The sequence below is a fragment of the Brassica oleracea genome, chromosome C7 (assembly GCF_000695525.1).
Source record: "Brassica oleracea var. oleracea cultivar TO1000 chromosome C7, BOL, whole genome shotgun sequence".
Lineage (NCBI taxonomy): Eukaryota > Viridiplantae > Streptophyta > Magnoliopsida > Brassicales > Brassicaceae > Brassica > Brassica oleracea.
In genome coordinates, this window is record NC_027754.1 from 30,791,562 (window position 1) to 30,818,786 (window position 27,225).

Below are 27,225 nucleotides of genomic sequence, written 5' to 3' on the forward strand. Positions count from 1 at the left end.
ACATACTTACGTCTTGAAGAGTGTTAATCATAATCAGTTGATTTGACCAGATTGTTCTGAGCTGTAAGGTGGAATTGGTCTCCTTCTTACCATTAGTAACCATCACCATAACTCTTCAGTTTCTTGAACCTATATACAAAGATATAGTTTCCATTACACATATTATGACTGCTCACATCAAATTCAAGTTCCATGTTTAGCTTCCGAAAATCTTTTTCTCGCCAATCTAGCTTGATTGTATTATTTATGTAAAGCTGACGGTTTCATCAGTTCTAGGGTCTTCTTCTGGTGATAGTGATGAGGACTCAACAATCAAGACCAATACACTTATCCATCGGTGCGGTGGCATAGCATTTTGGAAGTGGCTTTAGTTTTGTGTGGTATCAAGCATCATGGTTAGATGAGATGAACTCTGGTATAACGTTCGTAAAAGATATTAGACAGTCATACGGAATGTTGAATTTAAATTTCAGGGAAACATATAATCTTATTTGAAATTAGATTGCATACCTGCTCACTGATGAGGAGCAGTTTTAACCCAATAACCATGCCCCTTTCGCTGTGTTTCTTTCTTCCCATAGATGGATTAAACGGAAACGCAACTCCATTCCGAGAAGCCAAGGGAGACATCGTTGAAAACTGAGCCATTGCAGCCTTTCCGGTGGATTCCATGGATATCGTTGCCATTTTTTATGTGGTTTTGCCGTTTGCGTGATGTTTGCGTGGAACAGATATACAAATACAGATTAATATAAGCTGAGAAACAAAGGGAGCTGGAACGCTTCTATTTCTTGAGTGAAAAAAGAAGATTTAATGAGAAATAGTGGTTGGAGGTCGACTTTAATGGTGAGAAACGGAGCTGTTGAGGGACGCCTGAGTTTCTCTGAGTAGAACGATGAAGGTGAAGTGTCGGAACCTGTTTCAAAGGCTTTGTTGTGGATTATTGATTGGGCCAAAAGACATGCCTGTCCAAAACGTGGGTATGGGTTTATAAGAATTCATATAATCAATGGATATGACATGGCAAAATAGGGATCTCTTATTGGATGATTTTTTAGTCCAACGTGGACAGTCTAAGAGAAGCTCATATCTCCCTTTTAGTATTGTTAGATATTCGGATTTGCAACATTGATTTTTTTTGAAACAAGTTATCTCTAAGGGTTATATATAGATACTATTTTTTTAGCATAATATATATAGATATATATATATATATATATATATATATTTGATATATGGAAATTTCAAATATTAAAATTAATACGGGATAAGTTAAATTTTGAAAGCTGGAAAACTAATTTTTTTTGTCATGGACACACAATCATGCTTAAGAAACTTTGTCATATTAGATCCATACAAATATATCAGGGAATTATTAAGCTCACTTGAAAAGATATATATGAAAACGAAATTGATCGTTATCCATAGATTATTTGGTATCTATGGAAAACTCGTAACGACTAATTGTTCCGAAGAATCACACGGGATTTAGTTGAGTTGATTAGACACGCAAAAATGAATGCCAAATATGCTTTGACGCAAACTCAAAAACCTCAAGTAAGACTCAAACAGTACACTGAATATGGTTGAGTATGGATGAATGGAGCAGAAAATAAACAATTTTTAGGATTGAGAAACAAAGAAAATCGTATGTCTTCTTTGCACTTAGAATTGTAGGAGTTAATTTGGTCAATGGACACGATGCTTCAACACAAGAATTGCCAACATTTTGTAACATACTGCAAGGATATTATATCAATGATTCTAGACCCAAAAACATGGTCAAGTTTCTCCACGGAGCTAAGGGAGGTAGCATTGCTTCAAAAAGGATTTATGGACTTCAAAATTTTCTATATACCAAGCGTGCAAAATTGGACAGCAGATGGTTTAGCTAAAATAGTCTGTACTTTTCATTATAGTTTGATTTTTGTTGGTTATTGTTTATTCCGATCTGGAATCCCAGACTATCTATAGTTTGGGTAATAAATAGTTTTTCGACGTTAAAAAGATGCGGTATAAGAAAAATGCTAGTGTTGAAAACAAATGTAAGTACATTATTCAACAACACTATACTCAAAACATTTTTTCAGAATTCATCTATTTATATATGTATTCCCCAATTCCCTAATTCTGTTCATCTTGGTTTCATCGACAAAATTATTACTGACAATCTTCTTGTTTATAATTTTATAACAAAATAGTTTTTTTTTTGATCAATTTTAACAAAAGATTAAAATATAAGTAAAAAAGTAAAAAAGGGAGGGAGGACACATGACATGACGAGACCGGAGCAAAGGTGAAAACCACGCCTTTCCTTTGGGAGTTACAGTTTTTTCTTCATTTCACTGTTTATTCCCAAAAATAAAAAAAACCAATATTTAAATAATGGGAAAATCATTGAAATTTTAAATTATTCTCACACTCTCTTTCTTTCATGCTCTCTCTTGCAGTCGCAGGCAACTCAGAGCTCGAGATTCATCCTTTTCTTTTCTCTGTTCCACCGCCGACGATGCATAAGCCCTAGGCGTAGTTCCGGCGGAAAAACAAGTACCTTTTTTTTCTTCGTCTTTAGTGATTCGTACTGTTTCCTGGATCTAACGTTTTGCTTCTTTCTATCGTGATCCTCTCATAGCTAGTCGCTTGTGTGCTTGAGAATGCGAAACGCTTGTGAAAACACGGAAGCGAGAATCTAGGGAAGGCGAAAAGGTAGGGAAGCTAATGTCGGGTTCGAGAGTTTCGGATCTGCATCTCAAGAGAGAGCTGACTCAACTCAGGAAAGCTGGCCGCGTTCTGCGCGATCCTGGCACCACTTCCTCCTGGAGATCCCCTCTCAACTCCTCTAGATCCCTCGCTGCGGCGGTTGTGGATCCTCCGCCCAGCAGGATCTCGAGTCAGAACGGTAAGCTCCCGATTCGAGGAGAGAGTAGTAGTAACCGAGGCAAGGAGAAGAAAGTGTTCTTGTACAACTGGAAAACTCAGAGATCCTCCAGCGAGAAAAGCGGTTTAGCTAAAAACGGCAAGGAAGAAGATGAATCTTCGTGGACTGAAGCTAGTGTCAACGACGACGATGATGTGAGTGATGCGAGGAAGGATGGCGATTCCAAGAGCGATTCGTATGGAATCCAATCGGCTTCGATGATATCCAGATGCAGAGACACGAATCTAGCGTCTCAAGGCGTGTCGAAGATGAGGAAGAACAGTGTTGGTATCAAGAAGAAGAGCAAGAAGGAAAACTCGTCTCGTTTGGATTTTCTATCAAAATATCAACCTAGAAATGCTTTACCTCTAAGGAGAGGTGACACTGCTGAGTTATCAGACGATACAGAGGAACTCAGCAATGCGGAGGATCTAAGGAAGGTCGCTGGTAATGGTGGTGCTTCTCCTTTGCTTTTGAAGCTTAAGCACAAGAACTGGTCACGTTCTTCCTCTAATAAGCTGCTGAGAGCTACTAGAAAAGAGGATTCCTCGTGTACTTATAACAGCACGCCGGCTTTGTCCACCAGCTCGTACAACTTGTATGCTGTTCGTAACCCAAGCAACGTTGGATCTTGGGATGGTACCACTACTTCGGTTAATGATGGTGATGATGAGTTGGATGATGATCACTTGGATTTACCAGGGAGGCAAGGCTGTGGGATTCCATGTTATTGGACCAAGAAGGCTATGAAACATAGAGGTGGGTGTAGAAGCTGCTGCTCTCCGTCGTTTTCGGATACTTTGAGGAGAACGGGGAGTAGCATTTTGTGTGGGAGTCAATCGGTGTACCGTAGACATAGTCGACATTCTTCTGGAGGGTTTAGTAAACAGAAAATTGCTTCCAGGAGTGCTCAAGGTGTTTTGCCTTTGCTCACATACGGTGGTGATGGTAGAGGAGGGTCTTCTATAGGAACCGGGCTTAGTGACGACGAGCTTTCCACCAATTTCGGTGAGATTGATTTAGAGGCTCAGAGTAGATTAGACGGGAGGAGATGGTCTACTAGTTATAGGAGTCAAGATTGTTTGGAGGCTGCAGTGTTAGATGGCGAAGGAGAAGAAGGAAGTACACCGGAAAACATCAGAAGCTTCAGCCAAAAGTACAAACCAATGTTCTTTGATGAACTGATTGGGCAGAGTATAGTGGTTCAGTCGCTAATGAACGCTGTAAAAAGGAGTAGGATCGCTCCTGTTTATCTCTTCCAGGGTCCTAGGGGAACTGGGAAGACATCGACCGCAAGGATTTTTTCAGCCGCATTGAACTGTGTGGCCACTGAAGAAATGAAGCCTTGTGGGTACTGTAAAGAGTGCAATGACTTCATGACTGGTAAAAGTAGAGATTTTTGGGAACTTGATGGAGCTAATAAGAAGGGAGCTGATAAGGTTAGGTACCTTTTAAAAAACTTACCGACGATACTTCCACGGAGTTCCTCAACATACAAGGTTTTTGTGATAGATGAGTGTCATTTGCTGCCATCTAAGACGTGGCTGTCTTTTCTCAAGTTTCTTGAGAAACCTCTGCAGAAAGTTGTCTTCATATTTATAACGACAGACCTTGACAATGTTCCTCGGACCATTCAGTCAAGGTGCCAGAAGTTCCTCTTCGACAAACTCAAAGATGGAGACATAGTAGTGAGACTAAAGAAGATTGCTTCTGACGAAAATCTTGATGTGGAATCGCACGCGTTGGACCTGATTGCTATGAACGCGGATGGCTCACTTCGAGATGCTGAAACTATGTTGGAGCAGCTGAGTTTGCTGGGAAAACGTATCACCACTGGTCTAGTAAACGAGCTAGTAAGTTTTTCTAAATTGTCTATGTTTCTGTGTATTAGAAAAGGGTAAACCTACTAATGTAATTAATATGGCATTGATGTTTGTGTAGGTGGGTGTTGTTTCAGATGAAAAATTGCTAGAGCTCTTGGAATTAGCATTGTCATCTGATACGGCAGAGACAGTGAAACGAGCTAGAGAGTTATTGGACCTTGGAGCTGACCCAATAGTCTTGATGTCTCAACTTGCTAGTCTTATCATGGATATCATTGCTGGTACATACAAGGTCGTAGACGAAAAATACAGCGACGCCTTCCTTGATGGACGAAACTGTGAGTTACTAGCAAACTATTTAAAATCCATAGTGGTTAGAACTTTAGCTTATTGATGCATTATGATCTATTAGCTTGTTGAGAACATTCGATTTTTTCCTCAAATCAGAACCAGACCCTTATTAGCCATTGTTTTGTGAGAGTAATGCTACGATGTGTCTTTGACCACTCAGTTTGATTTGAACTTTTTAGCTGACTGATTAATTTCTTGCTTCGTTTTTGTAGTGACTGAAGCGGATATGGAGGGACTAAAGCACGCTTTGAAACTTCTTTCTGAGGCTGAGAAGCAGCTTAGAGTTTCTAATGACCGTTCAACATGGTTCACAGCGACTTTGCTTCAGCTTGGGTCAATGCCTTCTCCTGGAACTACACATACAGGAAGTAGTAGAAGGCAAAGCTCTAGAGCGACTGATGATGACCCATCAAGCCTTTCTAGGGAAGTGATGGCATACAAACAGAGAATAGGAGGACTTCATTTTAGTAAGTCAGCATCCCCAGCTTCGATTAGAAAGAGGAGCGGAAATCACACCCACGAAGCCAAATCATTCTCCAGGGTTATCGATAACACCTGCTATAAATCCTCCTCATCTAGCCAAGTTCTAGAGAGCGAAGCCTCCATCTCCTCGCATGACAATAGCACCGCAAGCACCATGATGCTTACCCAAAGAGGTTCAGAGAAACTAAATGATATATGGAGAAAATGTATAGAAAGATGCCATTCCAAAACACTGAGGCAGCTGCTCTATACTCATGGGAAACTTATATCTATCAGTGAAGTTGAAGGTAAAAAACCTAAAAGTTACTTTCTTCTCTCACTTTTTCTTTCCTGCTGTGTTGAAAAGTTGTATATGACTTGCAGGCATCCTAGTTGCTTATCTCGCCTTTGGAGAAACAGATATCAAATCAAGAGCTGAAAGGTTTCTAAGCAGCATCACAAACTCGATGGAAATGGTATTAAGGCGAAGCGTAGAGGTCAGGATAATTCTCTTGCCCGAAACCGAGTTGCTCGTTGTCCCTCGGAAACTAGAAATGACCAACAGAGGTGGAGATCTGAATGCCATTACTGGTTTTAACGCTGCATCAGACGTAGGAGTTGGTAGCAGCGAAGAAAGCAGATCAAAAATCCCAATGCAAAGGATAGAATCCATAATCCGAGAACAAAGATTAGAGACCGCGTGGCTACAAACAGCTGATAAAGACACACCTGGATCTATAATAGGGATAAAACCCGAAAGGAACCAGATTCTACCTCAAGAAGACGCTTATCGCCAGCCTATCGTAGGTTCTCCTGCTATATCTTCTTCCGGATTAACTTCTCACCATTGGGTAGATGAGTTAAACAATGAAGTTAAGCTTTTGAAAATCGGTGAGAACGGTGGGCTTCAAGAGAATCTAACCGGTAAAAGAGGAGAGCATTGTCCTCTTTCCCCGAGCTTGCTTCATGATTCTAGCTTCGGACACAAGAAAGACAATCTGTAAGTTTTTCATGATCCTTGTTGTTCTATGCTAGCTACAAAAAGATGGTTATGTATGAACATTTTGGATTTGGTTTGTGCAGAGGAGGATACGAATCAGGACCAGGAACAAGAAGAGTTGGTTGTAATATGTTATTTTGTTGGAACACAAACAAGACTCAAAAGAGTAACAAGGTATGTGGTCATTAATCAGAAACTGAACCTTCTTCCAATATATTGATTCGGTTTGTTTATCTCATTATGCGGATTTGATTTCGTAGAAACAGGGTAAGAGAACTCCTGTTCGTCCCCGAAGAATTCGAAAGAGAGGATTCTCTCTGTTTAATGGATGTGCTAAGCCAAGGAAGGCAGAAGGTAACTTTAGAAGATGAAGCTTTAGTTTCAAGAGTCATGAAAACAGAATTGTTCACTCAAACTCTAATTTTCTCATCTGTTATTCCACTTCCAGCATAGTTTTCCTTGAATACTATTTGATAATTGATGTCAAAGGCTAGTTTTAATTTTATTCACTGTAAAGTTCATATCTTATTGAGTTTAATAGACTCTCCTTTTTGTGTTCTTTTTATAAAACTTAGAAAAATGTTACTATGAAATTTAATAAAATGTCAATCTTGAGCAGTGGTTAATATTTTTTTTTTCTGGTTTGTGTTGCATTTTTTTAACGAAAATTAAGTTAATGAACATCTGCCATTTTTTTTTTGTTAATGGCATATACACGTAGATGATTCTCTTCACCGTTTTACGTGATTTATGTAAGTGTCACGATTCTTTCTTCAATGAATAAATTGTTCTTTTCTCTGTGATGGAGTGATATTAGTCTATCGTCTAATATAAATAAGCAAACCTCTCTACAAAGACAACGGTGATCACTTTTGTTCTTCTTGCATTTGGTCTTACCCAAACTTCCAAACCGACTCTTAACCATCGCTTTTATCAACCAAACCAAACCAGATGGGAAGATCAAAGAATTACACCAAGAGACTGTTTATGAGTTTTATTAACACTATAGGACACTTATCACTATTCAAACATTTTTGTCTAACTAAATCTCATTTTCACTCATAAACTAACTAAATAACATTGACAGCTAATACCTATTACGCTAATTAAAATAAAGTGGGACCCTGTAACTTTCTTTTTCCTCTTCCCCTTTATACTTTTCTGTAATTTTCATAAATGAGATTTGATTCTTCCAAATTCATTTTTCCAGAGAAGTTATCTTTAGTCATTGTATTTTTTATAAGCTATCTTTTGAGATATATGAAGGATACATGGCTGATGGTGGCGTAGTGATGGCGACGGCAACATCAACGGTAGAGCGTTGGCGACTCTCGTCTATGAACTACCATAAACATCTTTTCGTCACTCTGACTCATTATTGCAATGAATTAAGATTGAAAGCTATCATATCCGGCTAAAAATACATTAAAAAAAACAAGTTGAGAATGTAAAGAATCATGGAAAATAGGCGAGATATGCAGAGATTAGGGTTTCTGGTCGACAATGGCTAAGGAAGAAGATGAGGTTATTTTTGTAATTTTGCAATATTAATGAAAAAAAGAAAAATCGTGTGTACATTACATTCAAACTGTACTTGTGTACACTTAATTTTGTATTATACATCAAAGTGATTGTGTACACATTTTTGGCTCACCGTCATGTCTCTGCTCCGTTATATACGTTATCTTTAGTTTGATTGCTCCTTCTATGTACACTTGTACACGATATGGGGTGTACAAAATCACATTGTCCAGAAAACAACAATCTTTTACATGGAAGAATGCTCTCATATTGAAACAAATCGATGAGACGAGATTTACGAAAAATATTTTACGGGCACACATGATTATGCATTGAAAGCTAAGGACTGTTTTAGTTACATGAAATTTATTGAAAGCTATTGAAATACTTTTTTGTAACTAAAATAGTCCCTAAATTTCTCAAATTTCTCAAAAAGAAGAAGAAAAAAGTGTTGATAATCAGATAGAGAGAGGAGAGAGATAATACAAGTTGCCAATTGTGGGACCATTTTAGTCACATGAATTAACTTAATTATGACCATCTTAGTCACCATCAATAGCTGGAACTGTTTTATGATATAAAAACATGAAAACTATCTCTGAGGGTTAATAACTCTTTTTCAATAAGAATATTTGACAATTTCTTCTATCCTCATCATAAATAAAAATTAAAATTATTGCACCGAAACAAAGGAATAAATAAAATAAAGAGAAATACTCTAAGATAACACTAAAATTTTTTTTTGTTACAAATAGACTCTAAGGATCAAAATGATCAAAATGTTTCATTAAAGAGGTAAATATACATTAATACCCCTAGGGTTAACTAATCCAAACCTTAGGGTTTAGAGTTAAGGGATGGAGATTTAGGATTGAGGTTTAAAATTTTATAAAATTAAAAGTAAGTATTAAAATTTTGAAAATAAAAATTTTAAAAATAGTTTCAAAAATTATTTTCGAATTACAAAAAGAAAATTTTCAAAAAAAAATTAAAAAAATATTTCAAAAAAAAAAAGTTTTATAAAAAAGTTCGAAATTGAAAACATATAATCTAATTTTTTTATATATATATATTTAAGGTATTAGTGTCATTTTACTTATTAAATAAAATATTTTGGTTATTTTTATTTTTGTGATCTATTTTTGTGACCAAAACTTGAAAATGATCTATTTAGAAAAATTTCTAAAATAATCGTTTCCTTCAGTGGGGTGTTGAAAATCGTAGTGAACAAAAAAAGAGGGTTGAAAATCGTTCTGACGAGTGTAAGTCAAGTCCTATTATGTGTGACTAGAGCTGGTGTCCGCGCTCCGCGCTGATTACATATTTAATTAAAGTATGTTAATATTTGTGTTAATAGATTCCTACATGTTTTGGGATTAAAACAACAGTGAAGAGGTGCCACATGTTTGTATAGAAAACAATCATCATCTAAAAATTTTCATCACAAAAATGTTTTTTTTTTCTGCAAAAATATTTAATTATTCCTATGTTGATACAGTTGGGAGCATGTTTTTTTTTATTAAGAATTAATTGTGGTTTCTTTCATAATTTGTATTTTAAGTAAAAAACATATTTTACTAATAATGTTTATATTTGTTTTATTAGAGTTTTGTAACTATAAAATGAATAATAATATCTTTATTTAGTACTTATATAAAATTATATAGAGATAGATTATTAATTTATGATTATGATGAGACTATATATTAATTTGGAACAAATATTAAGCAACTCAATTAGATTCTTGCAAACCGGGGGAAAAGGAGTGGCCAGTCATGTCGTCTGTATTTTTACCTTTTCCCAAGTTTTTAAAACGTTTCGTAGCAATAAACAAAAATCAAAACGTAGCATTTCATTTACATATTTGGAATCTTATCAAATAAGATGTAACTTTTCTTTTTTTTTGTGCGCTTCAAATTTAATAAGATGTAAATAGTCAAAAATATATAAAAAAATAAATATATATAAAACATAATTTGTATTTTATATTTGTTTTATTAGAGTTTTGGATTAAAGTATTAAATTAATATATCAATACTAATAAAGTTTTTGATTCAAAAATGTACTTGTAAATTCAAAATACCTCCCATTAGCGGAGGATTTTTGGCTGTTGGTTTGACCATGGTATTAAGGAACAATCGATCCTTAAACAAAGGAAAGAATATTTAAATGTTAGGCAAAGTGAAATGGTTTGATAATAAAACATAGTGAAAATGGTCCCAATGGATAAAATCGAACCATGGGATTAATTACAAACTAAAATCTTATAAAGCCAAAAAAAAAACTAAATATTTTATATGACCGATAGATGTGAACTACAATTGTAGTAGCTTAGCATGCAGGAACTATTATATTATTAAATCAAAATTTTTTGGCGGAGACCAATAGCTAAAGACGGAAGATTATCGGTCTATGTTTAATCTTAACCAACTAAAATCTTATACGTTTGATCGCACAGATTATCAATATGAATCTATTATTAAAACAATTGAAAATAAACAGTGGAAGGTGAGCCAAACCTCACGTCCCCAACCGCATACGGACTTAACTATCCAACTCTTAAACATATCACTTACGCCAAGAAATTGACAAAATTGTGACTTTCAAATATTGACTTACACAAAATCTTGAACGGTTGGCGGTGGTGGTTTTTTCAGAGTGAGAGGGGATGAATATATGGTCTTCAGATTAGAGTTCTTGATCCTAATGGTAGAATATATGTTATTTAATTTTCAATGAATGCAGTAGGCATTTTTGGCATGAAATATAACGATTTCCTAAATTAAAATGTTCACCAGCTATAAGAATATTAAGTATGAGGCAAGTTAAAGTTGTAGAAATCGATTTTGATTTAGGATGGCAAAGATGTGGTAGCTAGAAGCCTAATAATCAACAATCAATGCATGCATTGTTTTATTATGATGTAATTGGAGTTGAACTGGGTTAAACCGTGACTCTTCACACATTTTAATGGTTGGTTTTTTTTTTTTTTAAAGCCCAGTCCAGAATGACATGGCATAATGGTTGGTTATGATTATTTTATCTATGTGGCACGGTTTAGGAAGCTAGGATTTAGCTCATTTTATATAGTAGGATGTATTAGGTTGAGTAAATGCTTGGTTGGTGTTGTCACGAGTGAGCTCATTTATTAAAATCTTTCTTTTTCTTTATGCTGATAATTCTTGGGCATGCGAGAATGAGATGACTGTAAAAGAAGACATGGGATAAAATACATCATGCATCAAAAATGATTTCAAGATGTGTTCCTTGTGATATCACGTGTTTTCATGTATTCAAATATTAAATGTAACATTTTCATAACATTGTTTTCACTATTATGTATACTCAATTGTTTCTATTACTTGTTGGATCAGTAAACTTCAAACATGAATGATGTGTAACACTAAGGCTTCGAATGAGTGGCAGGAAAAACACAGGATAAATGCAGGAGAAAAATAGAAACACATGATAAATGCAGGAGAAAATTGCATACAGATTGTTCTGCAACTGAAGCCCAATCAAAAAAAAAATTGCAGAACAAATTATAATAATAAAAAATACATACCACTGCATGCAGAAGAAGATATGTGATAAAAAGGATTTCCTGCACAAAATAAGAAAAAAACGTTGGAGGAGAGCGGTTACTTTCTTTTTTTATTTTTTTTTATTTCCTTGTTTTGTCTATAAATCCTACAACTATCTCATTTCATTCTTTCACAAATCAAACAATCCTCTCTACAAGTAAATTTTTTTTTTAATTTTTCGTTTTATATGAAAATTTATGATGAATTTTTGTATTGTGTTTAACTAGTTTTTCCTATTTTTCAGGTTGTCTCATCCATTTATATCCACTAAAACAATTAAGAAATCAAGGTATATTTTCATTTTGTTTCTTTAATGAGTTATGAAAATTTAAATTTGTTTAAAAATAAGTTAAAATTCATATTTCATATTGTCTCATACACTTATATCCATAAAAACAATCAAAAATTAAGCTACAATTTTATTTTGATAATTTTAATTTGTTAAAAATAAGTCAAAATGTATACTCAATAATACTTAGAAATGAATTAACTAATTCTTTAAAAAATATATGATACAATTTGCATGCATTTTAATCATCTACTTATATTAAATAATTATTAGTTTAATGAATTTATTCATGTTATTGATATTTCATGTATTCTCGTTTAATATATTTATATATTAAAATAATCATTGATATAATTAATTAATATTTTGAAACTATGAAATAATAATTTTTTTTTCATTTTAAATGTACTATAACACATGCATGCGTTTTAATCTTGTGTTTAATTAATTTTTATTTTATTTTTTCAGTAGTTAGCATGCGTTTCTTCTGCAACCACTGATTATAGTTTAAGATATTATTAATTTTGTGTAAGTTCATTGTTGTAAAAGCGTATAGTAGGCGTGATTGTTTTTTAATTTATGTTACCAAATATATATTTACGTTATTCAGTTTGTTCATTTAATACATATGTCTCTATAAAAGGAAAACACGTTGACCTTCACTACATGAAATTAGAAGAACACAAATGTATTTTTGGCAAAAAAACAATAACTTGCTAGAACTATAATTTAATTATTTGTAGTTATTGACGGACTCGATACACAGTTGATATGATTTATTTCTATATATAGTTCCATCTACTTTATGTTTAAAATTTGTTATCAGAAAATACAAGTAAACTAATTATATTACCAGTTGTTTTATTTTTTCAAGTTGTCTTCTATATCTATATTTATTATAATAATTGAAAACTTATGGTACATATTTTGTTTTCCTTAGTGAATTATAAAAACGTTAATATGTATACAAAACTTGAAATTTATGCTGGATAATATTATGTTAGACTTATTTAGTTTCTACAAATATATTATAACAGAAACATGATTTATATCTTATATTTAATTCAAATGTATTTTTACTAGTTGAATATTTTTATATCTTATCTAATAGAGCTCATTAAAGTTATTTTTTTAATTATTCATATAAATAACATAACAGTTTAGAATAAAAATTTAATTATGTAAGAAAACTAATATCATTTTCAAATGTGTAGATATGGCGTCTAACCGTGGACAAAACGTGAACTCCAGTACACGTCATACGGAAACATCAACACGAGTAAAATATTTACTATTATATTTAAAATTTAAAATTAGTAGTTTTGTTAGAAATTAGTGAATAATATATTTTTATTTTTTAAAAATTTTAGAGTGAAGAATATTTGAAATGGAATCATAGACGAGAACGAAATATTTCTTGAGTTATACGACCAAGCACTTGCAGATACATTATGGGCAAATAAAAATGCTCCATGTTGATTTGTTTGTTGTAATTGTACTTTTTAATGTTTTAATTTTATTGTTATTAAATAAAAATAATAATTAGTTTTTATATAATAATTTGTAATTTTAAATATTTAATTTAATAAATTTGTTGTTTAGCATTCAGTTAAATAAGCTAATTCGATAAATTAGTTAAACGAGTTTGATCTGCATTTGTTCTGCTTGATCTGCATTTGTTCTGCTTGTTCTGCATTTGTTCTGCTTGATCTGCATTGTATATTTGATCTGCGTTTTTCTGATCTGCTTGCCATTCGTAGCCTTAAGCTGTGACTGTATGACAGCTCTGGCGCAATTATTTACGCTGAAAACATTTTCTCTCGTTCTCACTGACAAGTAGCCAATCAGGTGAAATTGAATTTTTCTTTATTTACTCTCTACACTGTTTTTTTCTTTTTTTTGTAACACTCTCTGCACTGTTTAAACAGAAGAAAATACATCGACAATATTACTCTAAGTACAGCTAGAGTAAATTTATTTTCTCATTTTTCTTCTCTTTCTCACTTTTCTCTTTTCCTCTCGTTTCCTTTTATTTTGTTACTGTGAGTGTGACTGTATGTACTTGTTAGAGTAAATCTTTACTCTAATTTTAATTTTTACTCTGAATTCAACTTTTTCTATCCAATCAGGTGAAATAATGTTTTCAGCCCATTTACTCCAAAAGTGGAAAAACACTAATAAAAGCAGAGTAATTTTTTACTCCATATTAAACAAGTGAAAAAATTTACTCCACTATACTCTAATTTAATTCCTTTATTTTCTACTTCTTTTTTTCCCACCAATTTACTCTATGACTAACCAATCACACTCTCTGAGTTACCCTAGTACTAAGGCCAACATTATCGGCGTCCCAGCAGGCCGTCCTTAGGCGAAACGGGCCGAAAAATAAATAAAAAAATAAGAGAATAGAAAAGAGACGTGGGTTAATTAAGAAGTGTCCAACCTCGTCCTTAAGGAGCACGTGGCACGGTTTGATTGGAAAACCGAAAGGGGTAGAGGAAACACGAAGGTCGGTTTCAAATAATCTTGGTCTCGACTCCTTTCTCTCTATTTTGATGGCGATTTCGACGCGACGACGGGGATTTTCGACGCGACGACACCGATCAGTCGTTTAATCGAAGACTTCTCCGCCAAATCGAATATAGACGAGGTATGTGCTCTTCTCTGTCCTCTGTTTTGCGATTTAAAAGTCGATTTATATGTGGGTTTGATTGGTATCTGTTGTGACAATTTCGTTGCATGCATCGTGTTTGTAGGGGAAAGACGAGTTTCGGTGTGGAAATCATTCTCGGCGTCTCCCTATTCTCTCTCTCTCGACGGCGATTCAATCAAAACCAGGTTTGTGTTTCTTCTATCTCCGTCTCGGTTTGATGTTTTTTTTTGTGCGATATAGAGCTTAGTATTGATGAGTTGATCTATCTCCGTCTGGGTTTGATTTTTTTTTTGTTGTGACGATGCTTCCTGATTGTGATGGTTTGTAATTGTGGTGGTGTGTAATTTTTTTTCTCATTGTATAGTTGGTTTTAATGCTAAATTTCTCATATGTGAATTATTTTGATTGAGTAAACAAAATTGTTCATGCGTTTATGCTAATTGTTCATAATTCTCTCATAGTTTTGATTGACTAAATCTGTTCATATACATGTGAAATGCATTAAGAGCTTGTTATACTTGCGCAAAAGTAAACTGATATTTTTTTTTGTGACGATGCTTCCTGATTGTGATGGTTTGTAATTGTGATGGTTTGTATTTTTTTTTCTCATTGTATGGTTGGTTTTAATGCCTTATTTCTCATTTGTGAATTCTTTTGATTGAGTAAACAGAATTGTTCATGCGTTTATGCTAATTGTTCATAATTCTCTCATAGTTTTGATTGACTAAATCTGTTCATATACATGTGAAATGCAAAAGAGCTTGTTATACTTGCGTAAAAGTAAACTGATATTTAATAACTTGTTACTAGCTTTGTGGTTCGATGTGTTGCTTGTCAGATTTTATGGTTCGGTCATTACTGAAAGTAGTTTATGCTTCGGTCGTTACTTCTTATTAGAGTGTTTGGTTGTAACTCATTACTTCTTATTAGCGTTAATGGTCTTGTCTACTTTACTTCTCTGTAGTTTATGTGTTGCTTGTTAGAGTTTATAGTTGTAACTCATTACTTCTTAGCGTTAATGGTCTTGTCTACTTTACTTCTCTGTAGTTTATGTGTTGCTTGTTAGAGTTTATAGTTGTAACTCATTACTTCTTAGCGTTAATGGTCTTGTCTACTTTACTTCTCTGTAGTTTATGTGTTGCTTGTTAGAGTTTATAGTTGTAACTCATTACTTCTTAGCGTTAATGGTCTTGTCTACTTTACTTCTCTGTAGTTTATGTGTTGCTTGTTAGAGTTTATAGTTGTAACTCATTACTTCTTAGCGTTAATGGTCTTGTCTACTTTACTTCTCTGTAGTTTATGTGTTGCTTGTTAGAGTTTATAGTTGTAACTCATTACTTCTTAGCGTTAATGGTCTTGTCTACTTATTACTTCTCTGTAGTTTCACCTATTATATATCTCCACCATCTTCATTGTATCATATATCTCCACCATCTTCTTTCTCTCTTGTTTGCGCAATCCCCTCCTCTCCTGTTTCTCTCCGATTTCTCTTCTCTTTCCCTGTTCTAATAGCTATGGATCCAAGGAATCCATATAGTCAGTCATCTAGTTATATGGGCCTTCTTAACAGTCAAAACTTTCCTTATGAAAGTTTCCCTCAGTTCAGTTCACAACAAACCGACGTTGGAACTCAACCTGAAGACACACCTGTGGACCATAAGGAGAGAAGGAAATGGACCCCATCCGTTGACGAGGTTCTAATCAGCGGGTGGCTGAACACATCTAAGGATGCGATCGTTGGAAATGATCAAAAGTCAGGGAGTTTTTGGAAACGAGTAGGCGAATATGTCGCAGCTAGTCCACATGCTAGAGAGGGTTTCTATGAATTCAATAAAATGTTTGTTTACTTTTTTTATCATTTTTGTAATTTTTTTTCTTTTCACCTTTGTAATTCTCTCATGTTTTCAAGTTTAATGTTATATGTTTTATTTTAAATTTATCTTTTATATGTCATTACTAATTAAAATAAATAATTAATTTGCTAAGATACACCAAAAAGTCCTACCAATAATCCTATTATTTTGGATTGTCCCTAACTTTTGTCCTTAACATCAAAATAAGATTAAACTAATCTAAGGACCTAAAAATTAGGGACACCAATAATGTTGCCCTAACCAATCAAACTCTTATTATTATACTGAAACACAGAGAGTATGATTGGTAAAACTGTAGTAACTTGGAATAAAAAAATTTAGAGGAAATGATTTTTACTCTTCCTCAACTAAAATGAGAGTAAATTTTTTACTCTTATAAAAAAGAGAGGAAAATATTACTCTATATATTTACTAGAAGACAAAATTATTTACTCCTCCTCAACTAAAATGATTTTTCCTGATTGGTTTTAGTTTGGAGTAACTGAACTGAAAATTAATTTGTCTCTAGTATTTTACTTTGATAATACCATACAATCACAGCCAAAACCATGGACTTCCGTTGTCTAAAACATTTTGAACTGAAGAAGCTTCTAGAACAAATCCCATTAATAATTACATTACCATAATAGAAGCCTAAGCCCATTTAATCTCTACTTGGCCCATTTGTAACTTATCAGTTTCCTTTTTAGAACAGAAAATTAACGATTCACGCGAGGTACGGAAAAGGAATAATTACAGTTGTCGCCTCCAATCCTTTAATTACTTTGCAACTTCACCACCGTAAGATCGAACCTCTCACTGCTCTGTCCCCGTCTCCGCCGCTCTCTCCCGTCGATTTCTTCTTCTCAGGTTAGGGTTTCCTCCTCCTGTGACTAACTCGTTTGGTATTCGCACACGTAGTCGTCGTAGTCTTAGGGTTTTGGTGTGAAGAAGGTAGTTCGATTTGTAGAACCGAGCCTCTTCTAAGCGTTTTAAGTCCCAATTGAATGATGGATCCTTGTTTGATTGCAGTTGGAAGAGGTCAAGCAAAGATGGCGAACTCACAACTCTCTGGAATCATTGAAAAGGTCTTTCATCATCTATTTCGAACTAAGCTCACTTTTGATTTTGATGATTATATTCACTTTTCGTATGTCAATAATGTACAGATGACGGGTAAAGATAAAGATTATAGATATATGGCGACCTCTGACTTGCTCAATGAGTTGAATAAAGACTCCTTTAAACTCGACTCGGATCTGGAGATGAGATTGTCCAGCATCATATTGCAACAGCTCGATGATGTTGCTGGTGATGTTTCTGGATTGGCTGTTAAGTGGTTAGCTTTCTTCTCTCTGCATCTTTGGTTTTCTCTCTCTTCCGTATCCGACTCTTGGTGTGTTTCTTTTGCTCCAGTCTTGCTCCACTGGTGAAGAAGGTCGGAGAAGAGCGTGTTGTGGAGATGACCAACAAATTATGTGATAAACTGCTGCATGGGAAAGACCAACACCGTGATACCGCAAGCATAGCTCTCAGGACTGTTGTCGCTCAAGTTGCTCCTTCGCTCGCTCCATCTATTCTTGTTACTCTAACTCCACAAATGATTGGAGGGATAAGTGGCCAGGTTAGTTTCTGGGAGGCCTATTCCTTTTTTTCGATTGTATATGCCACAATTACATGATGTCAGCTAAATTACAGCTCAAAAGAAAAATCAGGCTACACAATAGATGGATTGATACTTTAGTAGAATTGGTCTTACATTAAAGTATTGTTGGCGCTGTTATAGTTTAATAGCTCTTTCTGAATAACTCTTAGTGAACCAGAGAACAGTGCGCGCTTATAATTATTTGCGTACCCTACGAAATTTGAGATGACTAACTTTCTGCTGGCTTGCTTCTGAAGGAAATGAGCCCAGGGATTAAGTGTGAATGTCTTGAGATCATGTGTGATGTTGTTCAAAAATATGGAAGTTTAATGGCAGATGATCACGAGAAGCTACTGAATACACTGTTATTGCAATTGGACTGTAACCAAGCCACAGTTAGGAAGAAGACTGTTACATGCATTGGTAAGTTAACAAAATTGAGTCTAAAAGATTGCTGGCTAGCTCTGTCAATAGTTGGCTTGTTTGAAACTAGATTCTAGCTCATGAGGCTTAATTGACAGCTTTCCTCAGCTGTTGGTGTCAATTCATGTGATACCAACGCTGGTTCAAACGACATATTCAGCTCCATTTGTTTTCTCCCCAGTCTTATGTAGAACTTCTAACTCAATGTTGGATATCTGATTTCTCATTAAAGTTTCAATTTTTTGGGTCCAGCATCTCTTGCGTCGAGTCTGTCTGATGATTTGCTCGCAAAGGCGACAGTTCAAGTTGTGAAAAACCTAAGTAACAAGAATGCTAAATCGGAGATTACACGCACCAATATACAAATGATTGGAGCAATAAGGTACTGCCTTTCTATCGTTCTTGGTTGTGGTATTTGTCTATAACTTCTTACCAATGTATTACTGCAGTGTTATCATATGTTTCTGTTAGTTGTGGTTTTGTACCTATTTATTGAGTGGGATGCATGGTTTACCGTACATATCTATTATTAGGCTTTTTAGGAGGTGTAATGTTATTTAATGCGTTTTTTTGTTTTGTTTTAGCCGTGCTGTCGGATACCGGTTTGGGACTCATCTTGGTAACACTGTGCCAGTATTGATCAATTACTGCACCAGCGCTTCAGAAAATGAAGAGGAGCTCCGGGAATATAGCTTACAGGTCAACTGAGATTCCTATTCTACTTTGTCACTAGACGTAATCTTTGTTTTCTTATCCAATGGATAATTATGTAGGCGTGCTTGTAGCCTCTTTTCTCTTATTCTGTCGTATGAAATTGGGATTTAAATATTTATCAAGCTTCAATGAAGTGGTTTGGTGATAATATGCCCGTTCTGAAATTCAACTGCAGGCACTTGAAAGCTTCTTGCTACGGTGTCCAAGAGACATCTCACCATATTGTGATGAAATTTTAAATCTCACTTTGGAATATATAAGTTATGACCCGAATTTTACGGACGACATGGATGAAGATACTGATAATGAGACTCCTGAAGATGAAGAAGATGAGTAAGTTCTGATATGAACATTGGATCCGAATCCTATCCCCTTACAGTGCATCATTGTCTCAGTGATATATGTCTTTTTCCCTCACAGCGAGAGTGCAAATGAGTACACGGATGATGAGGATGCCAGCTGGAAAGTTAGGAGAGCTGCAGCGAAATGCTTGGCAGGATTAATAGTGTCTCGTTCTGAGATGATCTCTAAAGTATATCAAGAGGTATATATCTTTTTCTTAGTAATATACATTTTTTGTACAAAAAAATCATCTTTTACTTCGGTTGATAATGTGGCATTATTATAGTGTTTAATCATGTTAGGAATGAAATTTTACTGTAGTCTGCACTGTTGAGAAATTAAGTAATAAGTTTATTTTCTTGTGCAGGCCTGCCCGAAACTAATTGATAGATTTAAGGAAAGGGAGGAAAATGTGAAGGTACGTAAAATAAATAAATTAGTTATCCTGCATTGCTATATGGTTACTGATCCGAGGTACTGTTGTTACAGATGGATGTTTTCAACACATTCATTGATCTGTTACGACAAACAGGAAATGTGACAAAAGGTCAAACTGACACCGATGAATCAAGGCAAATTTTCTGCACCCTTTCACTCCATCAGTATGAACGCCTGTCACGTTACTAATGAATCCTTGCTGACTAAAATATATAACTTTGTTTAAAGCAGTCCTAAATGGCTACTGAAGCAAGAAGTCTCAAAGATTGTGAAATCCATTAATAGGCAACTGCGTGAGAAGTCTGTTAAGACAAAGGTACGGAAGTATGAACTCTCCTTTTGGTTTGGTTCCTATTTAATGTTTTAGTAACTCCGTACCTATCTGCAGGTTGGAGCATTCTCTGTTTTGAGAGAGCTTGTGGTCGTCTTGCCTGACTGCCTTGCTGATCATATTGGTTCGCTCGTTCCTGGAATTGAAAGAGCACTAAATGTTAGTCGGGATGTTCAGTATATTTATTTATGTACTTTCAATGTTGGTCTTTGTTCATTTGCTCATGTTTCCTCTTTTTCCCCTCCAGGATAAATCTTCTACATCAAATTTGAAAATCGAAGCTCTTGTCTTCACAAAGTTAGTCTTGGCATCGCATGCGCCTCCTGTTTTTCATCCTTACATTAAGGTTGGAAACGTTTTATGGTTTTTAGTCCATTGAAATATTATCAAAATGTTCAGGGATTGTTGTTGTGTCCAATACTTCAAAACCCTCAGTCTTCAAAAAAAAATGAACATGAACAACCTTTGACCCAAAAAAATGAACATAAACAACCAATGCGGGTTGATTTGACTGACTCTTCCAACTCCTATGTTAATCTAGGCTCTCTCCAGTCCTGTTTTAGCTGCTGTTGGAGAACGCTATTACAAGGTGACCGCTGAGGCATTAAGGGTTTGTGGGGAACTTGTTAGAGTAGTCCGTCCAAGTACTCAGGTGAGTATCTCACTTCATTGAGACATTTTGTATTAACTTGCTGAGTCAGTCTGTTCTCTAGATACAGTGTCAGCGTCTTCTTTTATTATTCAAACCATACTTTTACCCATACACAACCCGCAGATCCTTGCATCTGAAATTTTCTCTTCTGTGGTTCAGAGTATGGGCTTTGATTTTAAACCATTTGTTCATCCAATCTACAATGCGATAATGCCTCGCTTGACAAATCAAGACCAGGACCAGGTTTGTGGCATGAATCCCCCTTTTTATTTATTTTTAATAATTTTTAATATCCCTGCGTTTTGGAGGCTTTAGATCTAAATATTTTTCTCTGTAAAATCTTTCAGTTTGTCTTTATGAGTAATTACAGAATTTGGATAATGGAAGCCAGATTGATTTGTTTGTATTGTACTATTTATGTTTCTTAAACTCTCACTTCGCTTCAACAGGAGGTCAAGGAGTGTGCTATTACCTGCATGGGTCTCGTTATTTCAATATTTGGCGATGAACTCAGAAAAGAGTTACCTTCATGCCTTCCTGTGCTTGTTGACCGAATGGGAAACGAAATCACTCGCCTCACAGCAGTCAAGGTTGTTCTCGTTCTTCTGTTGACGTTTTTATTTCCGAAATTTTTAGCTCATGTATGTGATTCTGTTGGTGCATGCAGGCATTTGCTGTCATTGCCACTTCTCCGCTGCACATTGATCTGTCATGTGTTTTGGTCAATTTGATTGCTGAACTAACTGGATTCTTAAGAAAGGTATGGGTTTTTACAACCATATCTAATTGTCATCAGATTTCCTGTCTACTGTTCATAACCAGTGGAAAATATTTCTGAATACAATATCTGGTACTTACGCAATTTGTATTAATGTAAAACAGGCTAATCGGGTGCTAAGGCAAGCAACACTGATAACCATGAATACCTTGGTAACAGCGTACGGAGATAAGATTGGCTCAGATGCTTATGAAGTTATTGTTGTGGAGCTTTCATCTCTGATAAGGTTTGTTTGTCCAGAATTTTCCTAACGTTCTTTACTTTTTTACTTTTCTAGGTTGGTTGTGTTATTAGAAAGATGACTTCATCTGTTTTTTCCAGTGTTTTGGATCTCCACATGACAGCTCTTGCACTTGAACTCTGCTGCACTCTGATGACTGGAAAGAGTTGTAGTGAAAATATCAGTTTGGCGGTTCGCAACAAAGTTCTTCCGCAGGCACTAACTTTAGTTAAAAGTCCATTGCTCCAGGGTCAAGCACTTTTGGTAACTCGTCGTTTTGTTTGAATTGTTTTATACTTTGCCTGAGATCAAAATACAAAACGGAAATGATTTCTTGAACGCTTGTCACAGGCTCTGCAAGGATTCTTTGAAGCTTTGGTTTATCATGCAAATACTAGTTTCTACACCTTGCTGGACTCATTACTTTCCTGCGCTAAACCTTCTCCTCAGTCTGGAGGTGTCCCAAAGCAAGCATTATATTCAATTGCACAGTGTGTCGCGGTTCTTTGTCTCGCGGCAGGTGATAAGAATTGTTCTTCTACGGTTAAAATGCTAATGGAAATACTTAAAGATGACAGCGGCACAAACACAGTAAGCTTTCTGATTTTGTATTAGTGTGCGAACTATTACGGATTAGAGTCTAGCTTATTTTCCTTTATAGATCTACAGCTATTTGAAGGCTAATTTTTTGTGGTGATGGATTTTCTCGTGCAGGCAAAACAGCACCTTGCCCTGTTGTCTCTTGGTGAGATTGGGAGAAGGAAAGATCTAAGCGCACATGCTGGCATTGAAACGATAGTCATTGAGTCTTTCCAATCTCCCTTTGAAGAAATAAAGTCTGCGGCTTCATATGCTCTTGGAAACATTGCTGTTGGCAATCTGCCCAATTATTTACCTTTTATCTTGAACCAGATTGATAATCAACAGAAAAAACAATATATTCTTCTTCATTCACTCAAGGAGGTGAGTTTTACTGAACTAAGTATAGTGTCAAATTACATGGTTTACTGGATTTCATATATTGTTCCTCCGTTTTTCAGGTGATCGTGAGGCAGTCAGTTGATAAAGCGGACTTCCAGAATTCTAGTGTTGAGAAAATACTTGCTTTATTGTTTAACCACTGTGAAAGTGAGGAAGAGGGTGTAAGGAATGTTGTTGCTGAATGCTTGGGAAAAATGGCGCTAATAGAACCTGAGAAACTGGTTCCTGCACTTAAGGTAGCTAGAGAAGTGATACAGATCAATCTAACTATCTGGATTCACTCATTTCCGCCATGCTTTAACGTTGAATAATATTTTGAATTGCGTTCTGAATTTTATAGGTAAGGACGACAAGTCAAGCCGCTTTTACTCGTGCGACTGTTGTTACCGCTGTGAAATACTCTGTAGTGGAGCGGCCTGAGAAATTAGATGAAATCATCTTCCCTGAGATTTCTTCATTCCTCATGCTAATTAAAGATGGTGACAGGGTAAAAGTTAATTAAAATCAACCCCATTCGATGATAACAAAAATGCTTTTGCTGTGCCTAATCATAGCTAAATCTCCGCTTTTGGTTTATGCAGCATGTGAGGCGTGCAGCTGTGTCAGCCCTGAGTACCTTTGCTCATTACAAACCTAACCTAATAAAAGGACTCCTCCCTGAATTGTTACCGCTTCTTTATGATCAAACCGTTATTAAGGTAATTTCTATAGAAGGCTCTTAATGATATATAACACAATTGTATAAGGTTTTATTTCTCCGTTGACTGAGCCATGTCTGTTCTGCAGAAAGAATTAATAAGAACGGTTGATCTAGGGCCATTCAAGCACGTTGTAGATGATGGGCTTGAGTTGAGGAAAGCAGCTTTTGAGTGTGTATTTACTCTGCTTGATAGCTGTCTTGATCAACTGAATCCGTCTTCTTTCATTATTCCTTTCCTCAAATCCGGACTAGAAGGTGAATGTGTGTCTATATCTTCTTTCATATGAAAATTAACCTATGGTATAATTTCTTTATAACATATATCTCTGTTTATGCAGATCATTATGATCTGAAGATGCTTTGTCATCTTATACTCTCACTCCTAGCGGATAAATGCCCCTCAGCCGTGCTAGCTGGTATGTTAATAGGCTTCCAAAATCATTGTCTCAAATCTGAAAAGAAAAATAGAGAATTTTTTTTTTTTTTTGATGCGTCTTCATTTTATCATGATGTTTTTCTTAAGTACTGGATTCGCTTGTGGAACCCCTGCAAAAAACAATAAATTTCAAGCCAAAGCAAGATGCAGTGAAGCAAGAGCATGACCGTAATGAAGACATGATTAGAAATGCTCTTCGTGCTATCTCATCATTGGATCGAATCAGGTATCTCTCCCATTTCTTTTAAGATTATGATTTCTCATTTGCGTTAAGTTCCAAACTGATCTGATCATTCTTTTCTTTGAATTAAACGTCAAATGTCAAATAGTGGAGTGGATTATAGCCACAAGTTCAAGAGCTTAATGGCTGACATGAAGAGGTCCGAACGATTGTGGGGAAAGTACCAGACAATCCGCAACGAGTAAAGAGTTTGTATGTTGTGTTACTACATAAAAAAGGTGGTCGATGATGAATTCATCTGCCTGAGATGAGACAATTACTTCAAGAGGGTACATGAAAAAAATGAGAACATAGTTTTTTCTTTATCGCGAACAATGATTATATTGTTCAAACTGTCATTTAAAAAAAAAATCTTTTTTGTTTTTACTTTTGCAATAGTAAAAGGTTTTTTTTTCATTAAACCTTTGTTTGAGTTATTGATATGCTTTGCAAGTTTTGCATTTTTGCGACGGTGAAAGATTTTAGTCTTCTATTGTTTGACTTTTCGATAACAAGAATTTGAGTAAAAACTACAATCTGTTGGCCTCTCAAAGACTGTGATGATGTGCAAGTGAACTCATAAGCTTAGGCAGTGTGAAACTACGGGAAATAAAGCACAAGTCACACGTAGAAAATATTTACAAAATTTTAAGAGTTTAATTAAAACAAATAATTTAGAAAAGGAACAACATTACCCATGATCCTTCTCTTTTATCCACTATCTTAACTTTCATACTCATATATATATCCTATAAACAACAGCAAAGAAACTTCCAATCATTGAAAGGTATATATGTTCCTTTCAGAGAAGAAAAGGAGATCAAAACTTAACCTTTCACTCCACAAGACACAGAGATTTTGAATTTCTCTCTTCCATGTGTTAAACATGTCATCTGACTGAATTGCGGGTTATAATTCGGATCTTGGGAGTGATTTTCTAAAGCCATGATGCAAAGAACCATTGCTGGCTTCTCTAAGGCAGCGGTGGTGGCTACAAGGACCCACGGATCTCAGAGGTGCTTGTCCATGGTGATTCCTGGTCCTTCCATCGTCACAAGCGTGCTACAGATATCTTTCACTATACATGGTTTGACAAGGTTTTTGTATTATATTTTCTTCTGGTCGATTTCGTTTAATTTAACTCATAATGATCAAGGTTTAAACCTTAGGAAGTGAGTTTTATAGTACTATAAAATTTTGCACTCTGAATCAAATTAGCGAGGAGACTGATTATGCTCTCCTTTATGTTTTTTGATTAAATAGGCATTTCTCTTTCTCATTTTGTTGTCTATGTGGGGTTTCTATTTGCAGATGAAACATGTTTTTCTTTGACTGAGATAAATAGATTGGGGCTACGAAGCTTGCTTCCTCCTCGTGGTATCTCCTTTGGACAGCTAAAGCTTGAATTTCTTTAGTAGCAAAATACCAGGTATTTGCTATCTCCTATAATGCTTCTCCTTGTTCCGTTCGTGTGTTCTTCAATTTCAATATAATATGTAACTGTCCATTTATACGTCTAACTCTTTTACTATCCTTCTAATAAATCTATATGATCTGCTTTCATGGTTTAGTTTGTCTGATAGCATACATTAAGCGATAAAGATCACTTATTCTCTGTTACATGCTAATTTTTTTTTGTTTTCATATGATCTATAATATTATTTTTGTATGTAAATGGAAATACTGAACGAACTACTAAATAAATAAGCCAAAAATATAAATTGCATGTCAAAAATTAGAAGAAAAAAAATATTGAAAGCAAAAAGCACAAGAAAGTAAAACAGGAAAGCCTCAAACTAATATTTATATCAAACTAGCTAATATAGATCAATGTAAAAATATTCATACAAATTTAACTTCATTTTATATACTACTAGGGTCTTTGACCCCGGGTAAATTTCTTCCAATAATTTTTAGTTAATTTTAGCTTGTTTATTTTCTATAAAAGCATATATTATTTCAAAATTGACTACCAAAAATATAAGTAATAATACACAAATTAATTTATTATGTTGTCCAACGAATTTGAAATGAATAAACTCAGGGGTTGATTGGTAATGGTGGAAAATGTTTTAGACATCCACTTTTTTCTAATTTTTTTTTTTTAAAAACAATCATAATTTAGCTTTTAAAATTAAAGATACAGTATAAAGTTTTTAAAAAAATATATATATTAGTTTTCAAAATCAACTTTTCAAAATATTTTATTTAGTGCTTTGAAAATAAATATATAGCAAAACAATTAAAGCCGAAGCAAAACAATTCACAGCTTATTTTCTAAAATAAAAAAAAAACAAAAACTACAGAACAACCAGTCAATATTCTTAAGTTTCAGCTAAAATCTTTTGTTTCATATAAAAAAATTGTTAAATCTACATTTAATTAAAATTTTTTTTATGTATTTAGAATTATTGATTTTACATTTTCAATTTCTCTCTCTCTACAAAAAATACAAACTGACATATATACAGGCTTTTTGCATTGTTTATTTCATATGATAAATAATTCCATTTGTATAATTAATTTACGGCTATACAATATTGATTTGATACACTTACCAAAATTCTTTTTATCAAGGAGACTAAAAACTAAAATTTTTAGCTAAAGGTTAAGAAATTTTTTTCGATCAAATATCAACGGAATTAAGAGAAATGAAATTGCTTTACATGGTTTCTGATTAAAATAGATGATTTAAATCGGTTATTTTTACAAAACCAAACTATTTTATGATAAAGAATAAACTGAATAAAAATATCAAACAACAAAAATGCTGTTTTTCTCAAAACCAGCTTATAGAAACACATTATAAATAAAAATAAAACACAAACCAAACTAATCCAATTTTTTTTTTAAACACCACCCAAAAATTAGTCTTTAAATCATATAAACCGG

At 34.6% G+C, this 27,225-nt stretch overlaps 2 protein-coding genes across 4 annotated transcripts; both read left to right on the forward strand.

Annotated features, from left to right (window-relative positions):
• The first annotated feature begins 2,397 nt into the window (after positions 1-2,397).
• On the forward strand, positions 2,398-7,156 carry LOC106306242 (protein STICHEL-like). 3 transcript variants are annotated; one of them, XM_013742785.1, is made up of 7 exons: positions 2,398-2,547; positions 2,633-4,770; positions 4,859-5,078; positions 5,304-5,861; positions 5,938-6,553; positions 6,637-6,727; positions 6,814-7,156. In XM_013742785.1, exons 2-7 carry the CDS (start codon positions 2,719-2,721, stop codon positions 6,922-6,924), a joined length of 3,648 nt encoding a protein of 1,215 aa, XP_013598239.1. In that variant the 5' UTR covers positions 2,398-2,547; positions 2,633-2,718; the 3' UTR covers positions 6,925-7,156. The 3 variants fall into 3 exon arrangements, with proteins under 3 accessions (XP_013598239.1, XP_013598241.1, XP_013598240.1); XM_013742787.1 differs by having other exon boundaries at positions 6,820-7,156; XM_013742786.1 differs by having other exon boundaries at positions 2,415-2,547; positions 2,637-4,770.
• A 10,015-nt stretch (positions 7,157-17,171) lies between these two features.
• LOC106306399 (cullin-associated NEDD8-dissociated protein 1-like) lies at positions 17,172-24,750 on the forward strand. The gene is made up of 29 exons (XM_013743002.1): positions 17,172-17,323; positions 17,486-17,541; positions 17,623-17,792; positions 17,870-18,077; positions 18,356-18,521; positions 18,774-18,903; positions 19,106-19,220; positions 19,411-19,568; positions 19,656-19,779; positions 19,945-19,995; positions 20,067-20,149; positions 20,247-20,331; positions 20,404-20,505; positions 20,594-20,692; positions 20,888-20,998; positions 21,158-21,241; positions 21,448-21,588; positions 21,666-21,758; positions 21,881-22,002; positions 22,098-22,260; positions 22,348-22,587; positions 22,711-22,959; positions 23,037-23,213; positions 23,318-23,464; positions 23,559-23,675; positions 23,764-23,932; positions 24,016-24,093; positions 24,201-24,339; positions 24,443-24,750. Exons 2-29 carry the CDS (start codon positions 17,506-17,508, stop codon positions 24,537-24,539), a joined length of 3,654 nt encoding a protein of 1,217 aa, XP_013598456.1. The 5' UTR covers positions 17,172-17,323; positions 17,486-17,505; the 3' UTR covers positions 24,540-24,750.
• The last annotated feature ends 2,475 nt before the right edge of the window (positions 24,751-27,225 follow it).

Excerpts from the sequence above, each read along its gene's own strand:
- LOC106306242 (XM_013742785.1), top strand. The coding sequence starts at position 2,719 with ATGTCGGGTTCGAGAGTTTCGGATCTGCATCTCAAGAGAGAGCTGACT. Across the intron at positions 4,771-4,858 it reads CTGGTCTAGTAAACGAGCTA|GTGGGTGTTGTTTCAGATGA; the intron begins GTAAGTTTTTCT and ends ATGTTTGTGTAG. Across the intron at positions 6,728-6,813 it reads AGACTCAAAAGAGTAACAAG|AAACAGGGTAAGAGAACTCC; the intron begins GTATGTGGTCAT and ends TTGATTTCGTAG.
- LOC106306399 (XM_013743002.1), top strand. The coding sequence starts at position 17,506 with ATGGCGAACTCACAACTCTCTGGAATCATTGAAAAG. Across the intron at positions 20,693-20,887 it reads TTTTTCATCCTTACATTAAG|GCTCTCTCCAGTCCTGTTTT; the intron begins GTTGGAAACGTT and ends ATGTTAATCTAG. Across the intron at positions 22,261-22,347 it reads TCCAGGGTCAAGCACTTTTG|GCTCTGCAAGGATTCTTTGA; the intron begins GTAACTCGTCGT and ends CGCTTGTCACAG.